The following is an 18,940-nucleotide window of genomic DNA, read 5'->3' as shown; positions in this document are numbered from 1 at the left end:
GTGTGCCGAATGTTGGCGAAGTTGTGCGAGGTCTGGCTAGCAGTGGCGTAACGTCGATGTATTGAGAAGGAAGGCTGTGTTGAGGTATATTTCTTTCAAATCTACAAAAAAATAAAAATAAATTTGTTTGATAAAAAAATCGATGAAAAATAAAAAGGTGATCAGATATTGTTGGCCACCTCTACTCAGTGACATGAAAATCGTAGAACATTTGACGATTGGTTTTCTCAACATTTTCGTTTAATTAGTGACTTTCGGCACAGGTTTTGTTTTTGTCGGTGTAGAGAAGCTTAATTTTTCCCCAGATTTGACTTTTCCTTGCTCTTTTACAATTTACTATGGGAACTGGAGTTCCCTCTTTGGCTTCTTGTTTCATGAAATACATAACCCCTGCCATTATTTCTCTAGTTTTTGAAGTGAACATTCTCACTTGATTTAAATCCAAAAAGGACAGTAACGTACTAAAAATTGAAGGATTATTTTTTTTCAAAACACTTCTTAATTTGTAAGACAATTACAACACATTATATTTACCAAAAGAAAAAGAATACAAGTAAAATTGTCTTGAAAAAGACAGATTTCTTAAAAATGAAAGCAGTGAACAAGCACGAGACACAGGAAGATAAATGTAGACAAGAAGAAAAAGACGAGAGGACACAACAAAAGGAGAAGACGAGCAATGAGACGTTAACTTGTTTGGACAGTTTCTTTTATTTTCATTAGGATTGCTATTTCTTGAAAGTACAAATTAAACAACTTATATGCACAAGGTGTTTTTCCAGTGGAACATCTCTAATAATTTTTTAGAGAAAATGCCATTTAAACATCTGCCAAAATCAGTCTTAGTGGGTAGGCGGGGTTAATTATATGTTCTACTGTAGAGAACCTAGGCTTAAAAAAAGTGAAAAAAGCGTCAGTCGTAATTTTTTGTTGTACTATTTGCTATAAGATTTATTTTTTTATTTCAGAAGAAAAAAATTAGAGAACCGGTGGGTGAGAATTACTACGTTTAACTTTTTCCCAAGTTTTAAATTTAATTTTCTTACTTCATCTGGATGTTTTATTAATTCATTTAAAATCTGTGCATACATTTTTCACCGTTGAATGTTAGGTTTTGGATATTTAAATCGTTTTCTATGACATCACATTTGTGTACAAAATTTTCTGCAGATTTTCTTAATCCTGACCAATAAAAATATTTCTTGACGTTATTATACATTCGATTTATGCCTGCATGTTCTCCTGTCGGACGCATGTGAAAATTATTTAAAAATATTTGTCATATTTCTAGATCAACAATAATTTGAACATCATACAAATAAAACCTAAATTTTTTTCATAACAGTTTTCTAGATATTTGTTTTCAGTTCTGCCATTTTGAAAAATGGAAGATTGCAATTTTGCATATAACTTTTTAGTTACCTTGTCATAATACACGTGTACGAAATTAAACAATTTATATGTATACAGGGTGTTTTTCAAATAAAACACCTCTATTTTTTTAGAGAAAATGTCATTTAAAGATCTGCCAAAATCAGTCTTATCATAGCAGGTACTAACCCCGCCCACCCGCCCTCTTCTCATTGTAACGACAAATTTTATTTCTGGTCAGTATAAGATGCACCTTTCATTCAGAGCAGAGAAAATTAATCACTGAAATAGAGGCAGGGTGGGTGGGCGGGGCTAATTATATGTTCGTCTATAGAGTGAGGGTTGGTACTAAGAGAACCTAGGCTGTAAAAAAAGTGAAAAAAGCGCCAATCGTATTTTTTTCTTGTTGTACTATTTGCTATAAGATTTATTTCTTGTTGCAGAAGAAAAAAAAAATAGAATGGGGGGGGGGTGAGAATTATACGTTTAACTTTTTCCTAAGTTTTAAATTTAATTTTCTTACTTCATCTATATGTTTTATTAATTCATTTAAAATCTGTGTACACATTTTTCACCGTTGAATGTTGGGTTTTGCATATTTGAATCGTTGACTATGACATTCTTCACACTTGTGTAAAAACTCTCTACAGATTTTCTTAATCGTGACCAATAAAAATATTTCTTGACGTTATTGAATGTAGGGTTTTGGATATTTAAATCGTTCACTGTGACATTCTTCACATTTGTGTACAAAATTTTCTGCAGATTTTCTTAATCCTGACCAATAAAAATATTTCTTGACGTTATTATACATTCGATTTATGTTTGCATGTTCTCTTGTCGGACGCATGTGAAAATTATTTAAAAATATTTGTCTTGTAGATCAAATGATCAAGAATAATTTGAACATCGTACAAATAAAAACTAAAATTTTTTTCATTCAGAGTTTTCTAGATATTTGTTTTCAGTTCCGCCATTTTGAAAAATGGAGGATTGTAGTTTTGCATATAATTTTTTTAGTCGCCTTGCTTTAATACACGTGTAACAAATTGAACAATTTATGTGCACAGGGTGTTTTGTTCTAATAAAACACGTCTATTTTCTTAGAGAATATGTCATTTAAAAATCTGCCAAAATCTGTCTTATATTAGCAGTACTAAACCCGCCCACCCGCCCTCTTCTCATTGTAACGACAAATTTTATTTCAGGTCAGTATAAGATGCACCTTTCATTCAGAGCAGATAAAATTAATCACTGAAATAGAGGTGGGGTGGGTGGGCGGGGTTAATTATGTTCTTCTGTAGAGTGAGGGTGGGACTTAGGAGAACCTAGGCTTAAAAAAGTGGAAAAAGCGCCAATCGTAATTTTTGCTATAAGATTTATTTCTTATTTCAGAAGAAAAAAATTAGAGAATGGGTGGATGAGAATTACTACGTTTAGCTTTTTCCCAAGTTTTACATTTTATTTTCTTACTTCATCTGGATGTTTTATTAATTCACTAAAAATGTGTGCACACATTTTTCTCCGTTGAAAGTTTGGTTTTGAGTATTTAAATCGGCGACATTCGTCATACTTTATGTATACAGGGTGTTTTTCAAATAAAAAAAAGTTATTACGTGATTTTGCCGTTTGTTGGTATTTTCCGTTTTAAACAATTTTATTCCATATCATAATACGGCATTAACAAATCTTGAAATTCGCTTTCTATAACGTCAACGTTAATAAAATAGAAAACTGATATTTTATTAACGTTAACATGTTTTTAAATTTTAATCGCCGCTGCCACTGCTTTCACAACACCAAAACTGTTCTGCGCACTCCCCCCTTTCGTGGTGAAGTGAAACCTACTTTACCGATGTCGCGTTTTCAAAACAAAACAAGCAAAAAAAGTTTAATTAAAACATTTATTGAGTAAATACGTAAAACCACATGAATAACAGTATAACGAGTCCCAAAAGACGACTCCCGTAAACATTTAGTATAGCATGTGGTAGTCAATGTCACATGCTTAGTCTAACCCACTCTTAATAAATTAAAATAGAAATCACAATTATTTACTGGCTTCATGTGAAGTATGAGCAAGAATCCATGGATGTTTTAGAACTTCATTCAGTTCCAACCTGTCACTGGGATTTACCACTAAAAGTCTCTTAATCAGATCTTGGGCTCCTTCTGAAACATAGTGAGGAAACTTGTAGTATGCCTTACTGATATTTCTATAGAGCTCTTCATAAGCTGCCGACTCAAACGGTGGCTTTCCAGTCAAAAATTCAAAACATAAAACTCCTAAGCTCCATAAGTCAACCTTTTCATTGTGAGGTTTCCCAAGGACCATTTCTGGTGGCAGATAATCCAGAGTTCCACACAGAGTAGTCCTGCGTGAGGATGGAGCATGAACTGACCATCCGAAATCAGCAATTTTCATCTGACCATTGGCACAAAGTAACAAATTTTCAGGCTTAATGTCTCTATGAATCACTTTTTTAGTATGGCAGTAACTTAAAGCATCCGCTATTTGTCGAATATAACGCGCACTGATTTCTTCAGAGAAGCGCTTATCTGGACTCGCTTGGAGCGCCTTATAACAAGTACCTACAACACAAAGAATAAAAAGTCGGAATTTTAGTAACGAGTACCCACCATTTGGCGCATATTCAAGAATTATATACACTCGTTGTTCGTCGTGGAAGTAACCATACATCCTCAAAATATTATTGTGCCTGAGATGTGACTGGATTTCGATTTCCCTGCGGACTTGGTGCTCGATGTTGTACTCTTTAATTGCACTTTTGAACAAGACTTTCAGCGCCACAACGAACTTTGATTGCTTTTCGCGTGCTAGATACACGTTTCCGAATTTTCCTTTACCTAAAGGTTTGCCGATATCGAAGTCGGCTAGAGTCCAACGGCGTGAGTTGTTTCCGTCGTTGTTCGTAGTTGCTGTTTTTATGGGTTGTGCTGGAATGGTTGTTTCTGGATACTCTGTCGGTGGAGGCGTCACATGAGCGTTTTTGGCCAAATTGAGGTGTGTGGTGGTCTCCGCTAAGCCAGTCTTTTGAATCTGATGCACTTTCTTGATTTGGCATTTATTTGTTGTACTTTGAGGGTTGTGGGGCACATTTTCCTTATTGTGATTGACGACACCCGCACTAAGTTTTCTTTGGGACATGACTTCAACAACTTGGTTCGATAGTTTTGGATTTTCGCGAATAAATAAACTGCTGATGATAAATTACATTTAAAGACGTCACTTTTTGCGGCCAACGGTTTTTTGCACTGTTGCCAACCATGAACTGACGCGGAACTAACGGTAATTTATTGTTACCAATCCAAGGACGCAGCAAAATAATTAATTTTGCGCTCGCTGCTGACTAGTTTAAAGTAAAAAACATCACAAAATTGGATTAAAAATCACGATAAAAACACTTCCAGTGAGCTTAATCACGTTTCAATACCCCACGAAATTAAATTCTAGGGACTTTCATTCTCAACCGAAAAATTTTCAAGTTGGAAGTCATGCAAGGCAAGGCAAATTTAGGTTAGGTTTCAAGTTAACCTAAAAATAATTTTCACGATACCAAATGTTTTACAAATCGGGATAAAATGGCATTATTCACACGTTTGCATGGCTTCTGCGCTGTTGGAAGATGCCTCAGAGTTACTTTAATGAAGACTAACGGCTTCCACTCTTTATCAAAAATTCCTGATCGTAGCCCCCCAACCGGCACCCGCTCATTTTTCTTCAAGTTTTTAACAAGGCGTTCAAAACGAGATCTTATGGAAGCCGACGATGTTCCTGATGCTTTTGCGATGATTTATAGAAACACAATGAGTAATTATATTCTGGGGGCCCAGATTGTATCACTAGTGACTGGGGGTGTGATGTTGATGGCTCTGTTTTTTAAAAGTGAATATAGAAACCGGAAAGAAACCGTTGAGTGGAGTGCAACAGCTAAATCTTCAGAGAACGAAGAAATTGTCTATGTAACGATTTTCGCCGTGATTCTTGTATTAACACAAATGATGGTTTCCAGGACTCCTGTTAGGATATATAAAGTGCCTAGAACAAATAAATATATAGGTATAAATTATGGGCATTATTTTTTTGGAAAGGACAAGTTTAATTTTCATCTTGGAGAAATTTCCAAAGTGGAGTCAAGAAGCATTTTGCCGTGGAGCGAAAATAGATACATTATTCAGACAAAAACCGAAAGGAGACCAGTTCTTTTAGTGGAATATTTTTTTAGAAGACCGGCTGATTTGTATATCATGTTGGGTGAACAGAAAGATCCAGATTTACAAGAGGAAGAAGAAGTAAAGTAAGATCAACACTTAAAGCATTTTATTCTCAATAATTAACAAGAAGACAAGTTGTTAATATAATTTCTGTATATAATTTATTGCAATAAATGTAAAAATGATCGCAACAGTCTTAAGTCTAGACCGGTTTAGTCTTTAACATTGCTATACTATTAACGAGAAATGGATGACCTAAGTTTACATGGCGCCTCTTGCGGCAATAAACTCTAAAAATAACACTTTAATAAAATTATTTGGCTCAATACACGATAATATAAAAAAATGCATCCACACCTATTTGCATACTGATACAAAAAGTGAAGCCAAAACTGTTGATACAACAGAAGGACGTTCCGAAAATATAATTTATCTCATACAAAATAGATATCTCTTTTTTTTCTAAAATGATATGATTCAGAAGGTGTATAAATCTGTTTTGTTGATGATATGTATAAATATAAATGCCTGCAAAAGTCAATTAAAATATTGTAAAGTCTTTTAACAAATGTTTACTTGATATTGTCATGTTCTAATTTCTACGCGCTACAAGAAAGTCGCTTTGAAGTTCTATCACCACACGTTTTCTTGAACCTTAAATTATGGAGGACTTACGGAAGTTTGTTTTATGTTAATGTGAATAAGCAGTGAGGCTAATTCTAAATCCTCACTGAAGACGTTTCTCAGCCAGATGCTCCTATAACCCGTCCTCAAACACGTCACCTATAACACAAATTAAGTAATTAATTTGTAATAACTAGCGCCACCTATCCGAAAATTGAGGAACAACAACGCGAACTGTCATTTTCACAGAATAAAATATATGTACTCACGGGATAAGTAGCTTGGCCTATGAAATTTGGATCACCGAAAACATCTTCATCTTGAACCAAAAACCTTAATAGCGCAAAATACGGATTATACACTGGAAACTCGATTACTTCGTCCATCCACCTAGGATTGAATCCGTTATCGCCTGAAAAACAGCAGTTTTAATTTTTCGTTTCTTCATTTAATCGATTTTTCAACTTATCCGTCTCATTCGAATTTTACTGCTTTCACCGCGTTTATTTATATTGTGTTGCCTGAGAATTTTTATAACAGCAGTCACTTTTGAATTTTTAAAAATTCTTTAGTTTTCCACTTTTAAAATTTCTTAATTTTCCGATTTTTGTTATGTAATTTTTAGATTTCACAGTCTTTCGAATTTGTTTTAAATTTTTGTACTTTTGAATTTTTTATCTTATAATTTTTCTGTTTTAGTTAGTTGGTTTTCACTTTTTCGATTTTCCAATTTTTCGATTTCAAATTTTCTAGTTTTCAATTTGATGGATTTTCGAATTTTGGTTTTCTAACTCTTGTTCCTTCCAAAGGCAAACCTCAATTTTATCTTTTTACTTCTCGAGCATAAGCTAAGGAAGTATAGTAATCGAGCTCATAGGACGAATGGCCACTTTTATATTTTCTCGACGTTTCATGAGTACGAAAATAGTAATCTCCCGTTTCCGTCTGTCTGTCTGTCTGGTGTCTGTATCTATTTTTATTAAATTTTATTCCGAAACTACTGGACCGCTTGTTGTCAAATTTTCTATGTGTATTAGAAAATCATGTAGGTGGTTAAATGCTAACCAAAATTTTGCTTATCATCCCCACCAACAATTTGATGACGTCATTTCAAAGAATTCTATGTTTAAAACCTTCTCGGGGGCCCCGACTGGTTTCTGAAAATGTAAAACCTTCTCGGGAGCGCCAAATGTCTTTTTTATGAGAAACCTTCTCGGAGGTCCCAACTGTTTTTTTTTTAATATAAAACCGTCTTGGGGGCCCAAATGTATTTTTTTAAGAATGTGAAACCTTCTCGTGGGTCCCAAAAAGTCTTTTTTTTTAAATGGAGAACCTTCTCGGGGGTCTCGACTGTCTTTTTTAAAAGTGTAAAACCTTCTCGGAATCACCAATGTCTTTTTTTTTAATGGGAAACCTTGGAGGTCCCAACTGTTTTTTTTTTTTAATATAAAACCTTCCCGGGGGCCTTAAGAAACTTAAGCAATCCAATAATTCCGAAAATCGAAAATTCCAAAAATCTAGAAAATCCATAACACCAAAAAAACGAAAAAATAAAAAAAAATCCAAAAAATCCACAAGCAAAAAAGCCAAGAAACTTATGAAATCCAATAATTCTAAAAATCTAAAAATCGAATATTCCAAAAATAGAGAAAATCCAAAAAATCCCAAAAGAACAAAAAAATCGAAAAAATCCAAAAGCAAAAACCTCAAGAATTGCAAGAAACCTAAGAAATTTAAGAAATCCAATAATTCCAAAAATCCAAAAATTGAAAAAACCCAAAGAACCCAAAAAACCCAAGAAATGCAAGAAACCCAAGGAACTTAAGAAACTCTAAATATCCAATAATTCAAAAAATTCAAAAATCGAGAAAATCCAAAGAATCCAAAAAATTCAAAAACAAAAATCCCAAGAAATGCAAGAAACCCAAGAAACTCAAAAAATCCAATAATTCCAGAAACCAAAAGAAAAAAGATCGACAACATCCAAAAGCAAAAAACCCAAGAAATACATGAAACCCAAGAAATGCATGAAACCCAAGAAATTTAGGAAATCCAATAATTCCAAAAATCGAATATTCCCAAAAAATAGAAAAAACTCCAAAGAACCCAAAAAATCCATAACAAAAAAAAAAATCGAAAAAATCCAAAAGCAAAAACCAATAAACTTAAGAAATCCAATAATTTCAAAAATCGAGAAAAAAATCAAAGAATTTAAACAATCCAAAAAAATCGAAAAAATCCAGGAGACAAAGTAAAAAAACTCAAAAAACCCAATCACTCAAAAAAATCGAAAATATCACAAAAATACAAAAAAATCGAAAAAATAAAAATACCAAAAAGCCAAAACATGCAAGAAACCCAAAAATACTCAAGAAATCCAATAATCGAAAAAATCGAAGACATCCAAAAAATTTGAAAAATCCGTGAAACCTAAGAAACTAAAAAAAACTCAAGAAATCCAATACATAGTTCCATAAATTAAAAAATCGAAAATATCTCAAAAATCCAAAACATCCAAAAAATCAGAAAATAGAAATAGCAAAAAATAAAAATTATTTAAAAAAATCTAAAAAATTGAAGAAATTCAAAAATTAAAAAAAAAAAAACCCAAAAATGGGAAACCTTGGAGGTCCCCCCTATTTTTTTTTTTTTTTATTTTAAATATAAAACCTTCCCGGGGGCCCAAATCTATCTTTTTAATGTGAAACCTTCTCGGGGTCCCGAGTGTCTTTTTAAAAATGTAAAACCTTCTCGAGGGTCCCAACTGTCTTTTATAAAAATGTAAAATCTTCTCGGGACCGCCCAATGTTTCTTTTAGAATGTGAAACCTTCTAAGGGGTCCGACTATATTTTTTAAAAATGTAAAACGTCCTCGGGAGCGCCAAATGTCTTTTTTTTATGTGAAATCTTTTCGGGGGTCCCAACTGTCTTTTAAAAATATAACGCCTCGAGAACGCCAAATGTCTTTTTTTTATGTGAAACCTTCTCCGAGATCCAAATCTTTTTTTTTTTTAATACAAAACCTCGGGTCTCAACTGTCTTTTTTTAAGAATGTGAAACCTTAAGAAACTTAAGAAATCCAATAATTCCAAAAATCGAATATTTCAAAAATCTAGAAAATCCACAACAAAAAAAAAAAAATTGGTCTAAAGAGTTTAGACAGTACTTCCCTCGCTGTCGGAAACTTGACGTCTGCATGCCTATTGTGTTTTTTTCTCATTACATTTTTGTAGTGGGAATTTAAAAAAAAATTGTGATGACGTCATCAACATTTTTGCAAGGACACGTATATCAGTTGGGATAGATGTAGTGTAATACTAAGAATAAAATTATTGTATTCCCAAATTTTCGGGAAAATGAATTGGGTCGTTTTGAATATTGATTTCTTATAATCAATAAAATAACGAAACAATTTACTCACGTATACGGCGCCGGTGTGTAATATCTAGAGAGCGGATTTCTGTCGGGCTAGGCAAGGCCAAACTCGGTATGGCTCGTACGGGATGCGAATTCATTGCGGTTGCGGACTGCACTTCGTTTATTTGAGATTAGAATAACGCTGTTTCGTTGCACTCTGCTGTTAATTCCCGTTTTCATTTACTTAGCCGTTTGATTAATAAATCGTTAATTATATTTATGGAATTAGTACTGATTAAATTCAGTGATTATCTATCACCCGCTACTGAGTCCCGGCGATCCAGCGCGTCCCCACCTATTATCGTGACGTATCCCGACAAAAAGCCGCTGTCTAGTAATATGAAAGGCAACTGAAAATCGTTTATGTATAAACATTCTTAATTAAAGATGACAAGCGTAACAGCATACGTGAGAGTCAAACAGAGAAACTGTAAACGAAACGACCATCGGTTTTATTGCTTCGACTTCCGCTTATTATATAAAACATTGGGTTTTATTTTAATTCTTGACGGTGAAATTCACAATTGGTTGATTATAAACATGTCTATTTCACATTCGCGGAACCAAGTGAGCGCATAAAACAAATGCAGGTCTGTAATGTTAAAGTCGATGTAAATAAGCGTGCTACCCTTATGTTTCAACCGAGTTTTTCCTTTAACAAATTTTGTGTCTACCAAATTGGGTTGGTTGGGGTGTAATACTAATAATAAGTGTTGCCTTTAATTTAATCAATAAAATAAATTGACTTCATTAATTTTTTTGAACCACCTCTTAAGAAAATCTAAAAAATATGAATGGAATGATATATCACAAGTACAAACTCATCATATTTTTTGCATTTTAGATAGGATTTATTCAGCAAAATTTAAGGGTGACGTCATCAGTTTTTTTAGGAGGGATGAACAAATACATTTTGAACAAAAGTTTACCATGCTTATAATAACTTTAAAATATTCCCAAGATTTCAAAGCATTCGGTTTTGTAATTCCTGATTAAATCGATAAAATAAATTCACGCCTTCATTAATTTTTTTGAGTCACCCTGCATATGCAAATCCAAAAAATATTAATGGAGTGATAGATCACAAGTACAGACTGATCATATTTTGTACATTTTAGATATGATTTATTCGGCAAATTTTCGAGCTGACGTCATCAAGTTTTTGGAGGGGATAAGCAAATATATTTTGACTAAACATTTATTATGCTCTTTATAACATTAAAACATCTGCAAGATGTCAGAGCATTCCGTTTTGTAGTTCCTGATTAAATCAATAAAATATATTTACGCATTCATTAATTTTTTTGAGTCACTCTGTATATGCAAATCCAAAAAATATGAATGGAGTGATAAATGACAAGTACAGGCTCATCATATTTTGTACATTTTAGATATGATTTATTCGGCAAACTTTCGAGCTGACGTCATCAAGTTTTTGGAGGGGATAAGCAAATATATTTTGACTAAACATTTATTATGCTCTTTATAACCTTAAAACATCTGCAAGATGTCAGAGCATTCCGTTTTGTAGTTCCTGATTAAATCAATAAAATATATTTGCGCATTCATTAATTTTTTTGAGTCACTCTGTATATGCAAATCCAAAAAATATGAATGGAGTGATAAATGACAAGTACAGGCTCATCATATTTTGTACATTTTAGATATGATTTATTCGGCAAACTTTCGAGCTGACGTCATCAAGTTTTTGAAGGGGATAAGCAAATATATTTTGACTAAACATTTATTATGCTCTTTATGACCTTAAAACATCTGCAAGATGTCAGAGCATTCGGTTTTGTAGTTCCTGATTAAATCAATAAAATATATTTACGCATTCATTAATTTTTTTGAGTCACCCTGTATATGCAAATCCAAAAAATATGAATGGAGTGATAGATCACAAGTACAGACTCATCATATTTTGTACATTTTAGATATGATTTATTCCACAAACTTTTGAGCTGACGTCATCAAGTTTTTGGAGGGGATAAGCAAATATTTTTTGACTAAAGATTTATGATGCTCTTTATAGCCTTAAAACATCTGCAACATTTCAAAGCATTCTGGTTAGCAGATTAAAAATTAAATTTCAAAATGTTGTTTTATAATTTTGATTTTTTTTCCAAAAATCTGGACGTTTCGGGTGAAAAGTCGATTCAGAGTTGTAAACTACATGTGTAGGACTATGTTATTTTATACAATTGAAAACCCATTTACTATGTACAATTTTGAAGTGACGTCATCGCTTTAGTGGTGGGGATGATTAGACAAATTTTGGTTAGCGTTTTACCATCTACATGATATTCTTAATATAAGTACAAAATTTCACAACAATCGGTCGAGTACTTTCGGAGATTATCTGTCTAATAAAAATCCGGGACAACAGACGGACAGACGGACAGACGGACAGACAGACGGAAATGGGAGACCTATTTCTTCGTCTTCTAGGGGTCATGAAAGATCGAGAAAACGTAAAAGTAGAGAGTCGGCCGACGGACTCGATTACAATACTTCCTTTGCTTACGCTCGGGAAGTAAAAACGAAAAAATTAAAAAAAAATCCAAAAAATCTACAAGCAAAAAAGCCAAGAAACTTAAGAAATCCAATAATTCCAAAAATCTAAAAATAGAATATTCCAAAAATAGAGAAAATCCAAAGAATCCAAAAAATCCCAAAACGACAAAAAAAAAATCGAAAAAATCTAAAAGCAAAAAGCTCAAGAATTGCAATAAACCTAAGAAACTTAAGAAATCCAATAATTCCAAAAATCCAAAAATTGAGAAAACCCAAAGAATCCAAAAAACCTAAGAAATGCAAGAAACCCAAGAAACTTAAGAAACTCTAAATATCCAATAATTCCAAAAATTCAAAAATCGAATATTCCAAAAATCGAGAAAATCCAAAGAATCCATAAAATTCAAAAACTAAAAACCCAAGAAATGCAAGAAACTCAAGAAATCCAATAATTCCAAAAACCAAAAGAAAAAAGATCGAAAACATCCAAAAGCAAAAAACCCAAGAAATACATGAAACCCAAGAAATGCATGAAACCCAAGAAATTTAGGAAATCCAATAATTCCAAAAATCGAATATTCCAAAAATACAAAAAACTCCAAAGAACACAAAAATCCATAACAAAAAAATTAAAAAAAAAAAAACAAAAAAAAATCGAAAAAAAAAACAGCAAAAACCCCATCCCAAGAAACTTAAGAAATCCAATAATAAAAGAAATAAAAAAACTGTTTTGCTTGCAATTATTAAATCAAGTTTGATGTCTTACCAAGATGTCAAAGGCGCTCGATAAATCAATTTCTTTTTTGTAAAAAAAATCTAAGAAATACTAAAAAATCCAAAAGAACCCAAAAAGCAAAAAAATCCTCGAAATAAAAAAAAGCAATCCAAAAAATCATCTAAAAAATTGAATGAATAAAAAAACAAACTAGAAAATCCAAAGTATCAAAGAAACCAAACAAAACATCCAAGAAAATAAAAAAACCCGAAAAAAAATTAAATTAAAAAGATTAATAAAAAACGAAAAAATCCAAAAAACCCAAGTAGTACAAAAACCTTAAGAAATTCAAGAAGCCTCCAAAAAATGGAAAAATTGAATCCAAAAAATAAAAAAAAAATAAAAAAATCCAAACAATCCACAAATCCCAAAAACCCTAAGAAGCTCAAAATATCCAATAATTAAAAAATGGAAAAAATCCAAAAGAACGAAAAAAATCGACAAAATTCAAAAGCAAAAGCCCAAGAAATGCAAGAAACCCAAGGAATTCAAGAAATCCAATCATTTCAAAAATCGAATATTCTAAAAATCGAGAAAATGCATAACACCAAAAAATCAGAAAATAGAAATAGCAAAAAATAAAAATTATTAAAAACAAAAATCTAAAAAATTGAAGAAATTTAAAAATTAAAAAAAAAACAAAACCCAAAAATGGGAAACCTTGGAGGTCCCAACTGTTTTTTTTGTATTTTTAATATAAAACCTTCCCGGGGACCCAAACCTCTTTTTTTAATGTGAAACCTTCTCGAGGGTCCCAACTGTCTTTTATAAAAATGTAAAACCTCTTCAGGAGCGCTAAATGTCTTTTTTTTAAGTGAAACCTTTTCCGAGGTGCCAATATATATTTTTTTTTATATAAAACCTCGGGGGCCAAATGTATTTTTTTAAGAATGCGAAATCTTCTCGTGGGTCCCAATTGTCTTTTTTTTTAACGTAAAACCTTCTCGGGGGCACCAAAAATGTTTTTTTCTTTAAATGTGAAACCTTCTCGGGGGCAACAAGTGTCTTTTTTTAATAATATTAGATCTTCCAGGGGCTCCCAATTGTCTTTTTTAAGAAGGTGAAACCTTCATTTTTCTGTAACACTGTGACCAGTACCTTCTATATTGTTTTTACTCCATAGAAGTTATCACGAAAAAGTAAAATTCCGCAAAATCAAATTTTATATTTTTTCAGAGAAGCAGTATTTGTTGGGCTGTGTTCGACCAATTTTTTCAACACAAATCGCTTATGGGTGAATTACGGACAGTCTACATATTAAACGGCATCAGTTTTGCCTGTCTGTGGTGTGTTGCTAATTATGGGAACAGCGAATACCCACATACCAAGATAAGAATAACAATAACTTTTCACATATATTTTTATAATACTAAAAAAAAAAAAAAAATTATTGGCCAGAAATGTATCTTTCAGAAATAATAAAAATAATAATAGGGTGCAAATTGATTGCTGGGGCATTGCCTCACCTGCCTCATAAGACAAGTCGCCCCTGATTACTCAATAATAAAAAACGACTTTCAAATTTCGTAATGCGTTACTATTCCCATTCGAACTCTTCAAAAACTCACCAATCGGTTTTGTGGTCAACTTAACCCCCGAATCAAACGGTGCCCCAATAACTTCGACCTCCACAAACGGACTCGCAGTTCCCCTCCTCGGCCTGCACAAGTGCCTCGCCGCTATAATCCTCAAAGTAACAGTCCAGGGTTCCACTCCCACCAACGTATTCTTATCAGCCGGATCAAACTCATCCCTGAACATAAAATCGGGCCTCAACAAATACCCACAATTTCCGTTGTCCCTAAACTTCGCTTGATTCAACTGCATGGGTTTGTCGCCGGTCTGATAATTAAGGGCCACCATTTGCGAGCCCATGTTCCATATGTTAATGGGGTTATAGTTCGACGAGTCCACGCGCTGGCCCTTAGGGTACACCCGTGAGAATTGAAGTTGATGGTACTTGACGAAAAACTTCTTCTCTTGGTGACAGATCAACTTTTCGGCTTTGGTTTCGGGGAAGGATGACATTTCGTAGAATATGAAGTTCTGCTGGCGGGCTCTGTCCATGTTGAACGTTATGGAACGGCAGTAGATAATCAAATTGGACATTTCCTTGGCGATGCGGAAGGTGCGCTCCATTTCGCGGTGTTGGTTTTCGAGGGCGCATGCGCGTTGGGCTACTTCTTTAATGTACATTAACCATTCTAGAGCCTGCGGGAATTACAACATAAGTAGTGTCCAGTAAGCAAAAATACAAAACTATCTGCATTATTAGATAATTAGTGGTTAATTTTGTGAACACTCATGCAGCTCACAGACATTTAATCAAGATTTTTCTTTAATATTGTATCTACATATAAAATAACTGTTTTCTTTAACGGGCCTTACCAAATCGCGCGTTTGGACTGCGACCTCCAACGGTGTACAAGCCGTCGAAGTCACTATCTTCAACACCCATTCAAGGCCTGGACGTTCTGGATTATGGAACAAGTCTACAACAGCACCATTCATGTCGAGTTGTCCTTGCAGCATTGATTCTCCCGACTTTGGTTGTTAAAACAATAAAATAAAAAATAAATTATTCTGGTACTACCACGTAGTCGGAAAAAAATGGCGTTTTTACTTATATTAACGTCATTTTTTGAGGACGATTGAATAGTGAATACACACCCCATCGTCGCTGCCGTCTTGAGAATCCATTCGGTCCAATTCCATGACGTAGTTGGCAGGGAAGAAATGTTGTTTCATCCCTCCGTAGTCGCCTCGCCACCAACCCGCACTGTTTTCTGGTTTGGTAACGTTGGTAATAATCGCATGTTTGCAAAAAGAGAGTTCGTCGGGTTGTTGGGCTCGGTAGTCGTAGAGAGCTTTGACGGTGATTTTTGGAGGGGTGAAAGCACTGGGGTCCATGTATGAGGGCGTACTGTTGTAACCGACAGCGTCGTCTTGTTCCTAATTGTCACGAATAATAAAGAGGTTAGTCGTTGTAGAAGACATGTTAAAAAAATAGAATGACTAGGTAACTTATAACTTAAATTCTTATTATTACTTATGCTGTGTTGTCAAAATACACTTTTCATTTAAATTTAACTCATACCAAAAATGCACCGGCTGATACCACAATTAACAATTTTAAAAGTTTATTTATACAACCCAGTGAAGTAGTGTTATATACGTTTTACAATAAATTGCTCCCCAATATAGTCTATTTTTGTGTATTTCTGTCTAAAATTTCAAAAAATAAAAAAAAAACATATTAAAGTGTCTGTGGGTATGCAACCGAAAATACACCAATTGTGAACTACACAGCTGACAGTTCTGGTATTCCATTAGTGTAAATTACTGAGGTTTTAGGGAATTCGTTACGAATTAAATGTATAAAGTTATGAAAAAACCTTTGACTTACTGCACAATACTTAATTTCTAGAGGAATGAATAAATAAAAAAAATCTGTTTTGCTTGCAATTATTAAATAGGTTTGATGTCTTATCAAGATGTCAAAGGCGCTCAGAAAATCAATTTCTATTTTGTAAAAAAAAATAAAAAAACTACCAAAAAATCCAAAGAACCCAAGAAATGCCAGAAATCCTCAAAACTAAAAAAACCCAACAATCCAAAAAATCATCTAAAAAATTGAATGAATAAAAAAACAAAAACATCTAAAAAACTAACTCCACCCCAACGAAGAAATGCAAAAAAAAACAAGAAATCCAATGATTTCGATAATTCCAAAAATCCCAATATCAAATATATCAAAAAAAAAATGTTTTTAATCCAAAATACATCTAACAAAACCAAACAAAACATCCAAGAAAATAAAAACGAAAAAACAAAAAAATAAAAAAATCTACAAATCCAAACAATCTACAAATCCTCAAAAAATCCGATAATACCAAAAATTCAAAAATCGAATATTCCAAAAATCTAGAAAATCCAAAGAATTCAAAAAAATTCATAACCTCAAAAATTCGAAAAAATCCAAAAGAACGAAAAGAATCGAAAAAATCCAAAAGCAATAAACCCAAGAAACTTAAGAAATCCAATAATTCCAAAGAATCCAAAAAATCAATAACATCAAAAAATTGCAAAAATCCAAAAAATCCAAAAGAACGAAAAAATCGAAAAAATCCAAAAGAATAAAAAAAAAAACGAAAAAAATCCAAAAGCAAAAAACCCAAGAAATGTTAGAAACTAAGAAACTTAAGAAATCCGATAATTCCAAAAATCATATATTCCAAAAATCAAGAAAACCCAAAGAATCCAAAAAAACCCAAAGGCAAAAGACCCAAGAAATGCAAGAAATCCAAGAAACTTGACGAAATCCAATAATCCAAAAAAATCGAAACTACGAAATTAAAAAAAACCGAAGAATTTAAACAATCGAAAAAATCCAAGTCTGAAACTAAGAAAATTCAAAAAACCAAAAATACAAAAAATCGAAGACATCCAAAAAAATTAAAGAACTCAAAAGAATTTAAAAAATCCACAAAAATCTAAAATCCAATAATTCCAAAAATTAAAACCCTAATCATTCCAAAAATTCAAAAAACGAAAAATTTCGCAAAAAAAAAATAAAAAATAAAAAAGCAAAAAATCCAAAACATGCAAGAAACCCAAAAATACTCAAGAAATCCAATAATCCAGAAAATCGAAGAAATCCAAAAAATTTTAAAAACTCAAAAGAAAAATCAATGAAACCTAAGAAACTAAAAAAACTCAAGAGATCCAATAATTCTGAAAAATTAAAAAAATCGAAAATATCCCAAAAATCCAAAAAAATCAGAAAATAAAAATAGCAAAAAAAATATCAAAAAAAAAATCTAAAAAATCCAAACAATCCACAAAATCCAAAAAATCCTTAACATCAAAAAATCGAAAAAATCCGAAAGAGCAAACAAAAAATCCAAACGCAAAAAATACAAGAAATACAAGAAACTCAAGACGCTTAAGAAATTCAATAATTTCAAAATCCAAAAATCGAATGTCCCAAAAATCGAGAAAATCCAAAGAATTCAAAAAATCCAGAACATCAAAAAATCCGAAAGAACGAAAAAAAAAATCTAAAAGCAAACAACCCAAAAAATACAAGAAACTTAAGAAATCCAATAATTAAAAAAATCGAGAAAATCCAAAGAATCCAAAAAATCCATAACATTAAAAAATAAAAAAAAAATAAAAAGCAAAAAACCCAAGATATGCAATAAACCCAAGAAACTTAAGAAATCTAATAATTGCAAAGAATCCAAAAGAACAAAAAAATCGAAAAAATCGAAAAAAAAAACGAAAAAAAAATCGAAAAAACCAAAAACAAAAAACTCAAGAAATGCGGGAACTTAAGAAATCCGATAATTTCAAAAATCGAGAAAACCCAAAGAATCCAACAAACCCAAAAGCAAAAGACCCAAGAAATCCAAGAATCTTAAGAAATCCAACAATCCAAAAAATCTGAACTATGATATTAAAAAAAAAAATCAAAGAATTTAAACAATCCAAAAAAATCGAAAATATCCAAGAAACTAACAAATTAAAAAAACTAAAAAAAAAACTCAAAAAAAACAAAAATCAAAAAAATCGATAAAATCGAAGACATCTAAAAAAATTAAAACACTCAAAAGAATTTAAAAATTCAAAAAAATCTAAAAAATCCATGAAACCTAAGAAACTAGAAAAATCCAAATACTTCCAAAAATAAAAAAATCGAATATTCCAAAAATTGAGAAAAGCCAAAGAATCCAAAAAACCCAAAAGCAAAAACTCAAGAAGTGCAAGAATCCCAAGAAACTTAAGAAATCCAATAATCCAAAAATCGAAACTGATTTTTTTTTATCAAAAAATTTATGCAATTCAAGAAAATCTAAAAAATCCAAGAAACCTAAGAAACTAAATAAAACTCAAATAACCCAATCATTCCAGAAATCCAAAAAACGAAAAATTTCGCAAAAATCCAGAAAAAAAAATGAAAAAATAAAAAAAACAAAAATCCAAAACATGCAAGAAACC

The 18,940-nt window shown here is 32.2% G+C and overlaps 2 protein-coding genes across 3 annotated transcripts in view; both read right to left on the bottom strand.

Moving 5' to 3' along the window:
• Positions 1-3,256: 3,256 nt before the first annotated feature.
• Positions 3,257-4,723, bottom strand: LOC135127880 (aurora kinase C-like). The gene is made up of 2 exons (XM_064054545.1): positions 4,012-4,723; positions 3,257-3,963 (listed from the first exon to the last, which is right to left on the bottom strand). Exons 1-2 carry the CDS (start codon positions 4,538-4,540, stop codon positions 3,422-3,424), a joined length of 1,071 nt encoding a protein of 356 aa, XP_063910615.1. The 5' UTR covers positions 4,541-4,723; the 3' UTR covers positions 3,257-3,421.
• A 975-nt stretch (positions 4,724-5,698) lies between these two features.
• LOC135127879 (1-phosphatidylinositol 4,5-bisphosphate phosphodiesterase gamma-1) overlaps positions 5,699-18,940 on the bottom strand; it is a 51,096-nt gene continuing 37,854 nt past the window's right edge. For both annotated transcript variants that reach the window (XM_064054544.1, XM_064054543.1), the window contains 5 exons: positions 15,611-15,892; positions 15,329-15,484; positions 14,509-15,151; positions 6,501-6,643; positions 5,699-6,390 (listed from right to left, as the gene is read on the bottom strand). In XM_064054544.1, coding sequence (XP_063910614.1) covers positions 6,268-6,390; positions 6,501-6,643; positions 14,509-15,151; positions 15,329-15,484; positions 15,611-15,892 — 1,347 coding nt within the window. In that variant the 3' untranslated portion in view covers positions 5,699-6,267. The remainder of the gene's footprint in view (positions 6,391-6,500; positions 6,644-14,508; positions 15,152-15,328; positions 15,485-15,610; positions 15,893-18,940) is intronic.

Source organism: Zophobas morio, unplaced genomic scaffold (genome assembly GCF_036711695.1).
Source record: "Zophobas morio isolate AGI-343-1 ecotype UQ-CSIRO unplaced genomic scaffold, CSIRO_AGI_Zmor_V1 ptg000012l, whole genome shotgun sequence".
Taxonomy (NCBI): Eukaryota; Metazoa; Arthropoda; class Insecta; order Coleoptera; family Tenebrionidae; genus Zophobas; species Zophobas morio.
Note: the sequence above shows the minus strand (reverse complement) of the source record. Positions and strands in the feature narration are given on the sequence as shown.

Excerpts from the sequence above, each read along its gene's own strand:
- LOC135127880 (XM_064054545.1), bottom strand. The coding sequence starts at position 4,540 with ATGTCCCAAAGAAAACTTAGTGCGGGTGTCGTCAATCACAATAAGGAA. Across the intron at positions 3,964-4,011 it reads TCTTGAATATGCGCCAAATG|GTACTTGTTATAAGGCGCTC; the intron begins GTGGGTACTCGT and ends TTTGTGTTGTAG.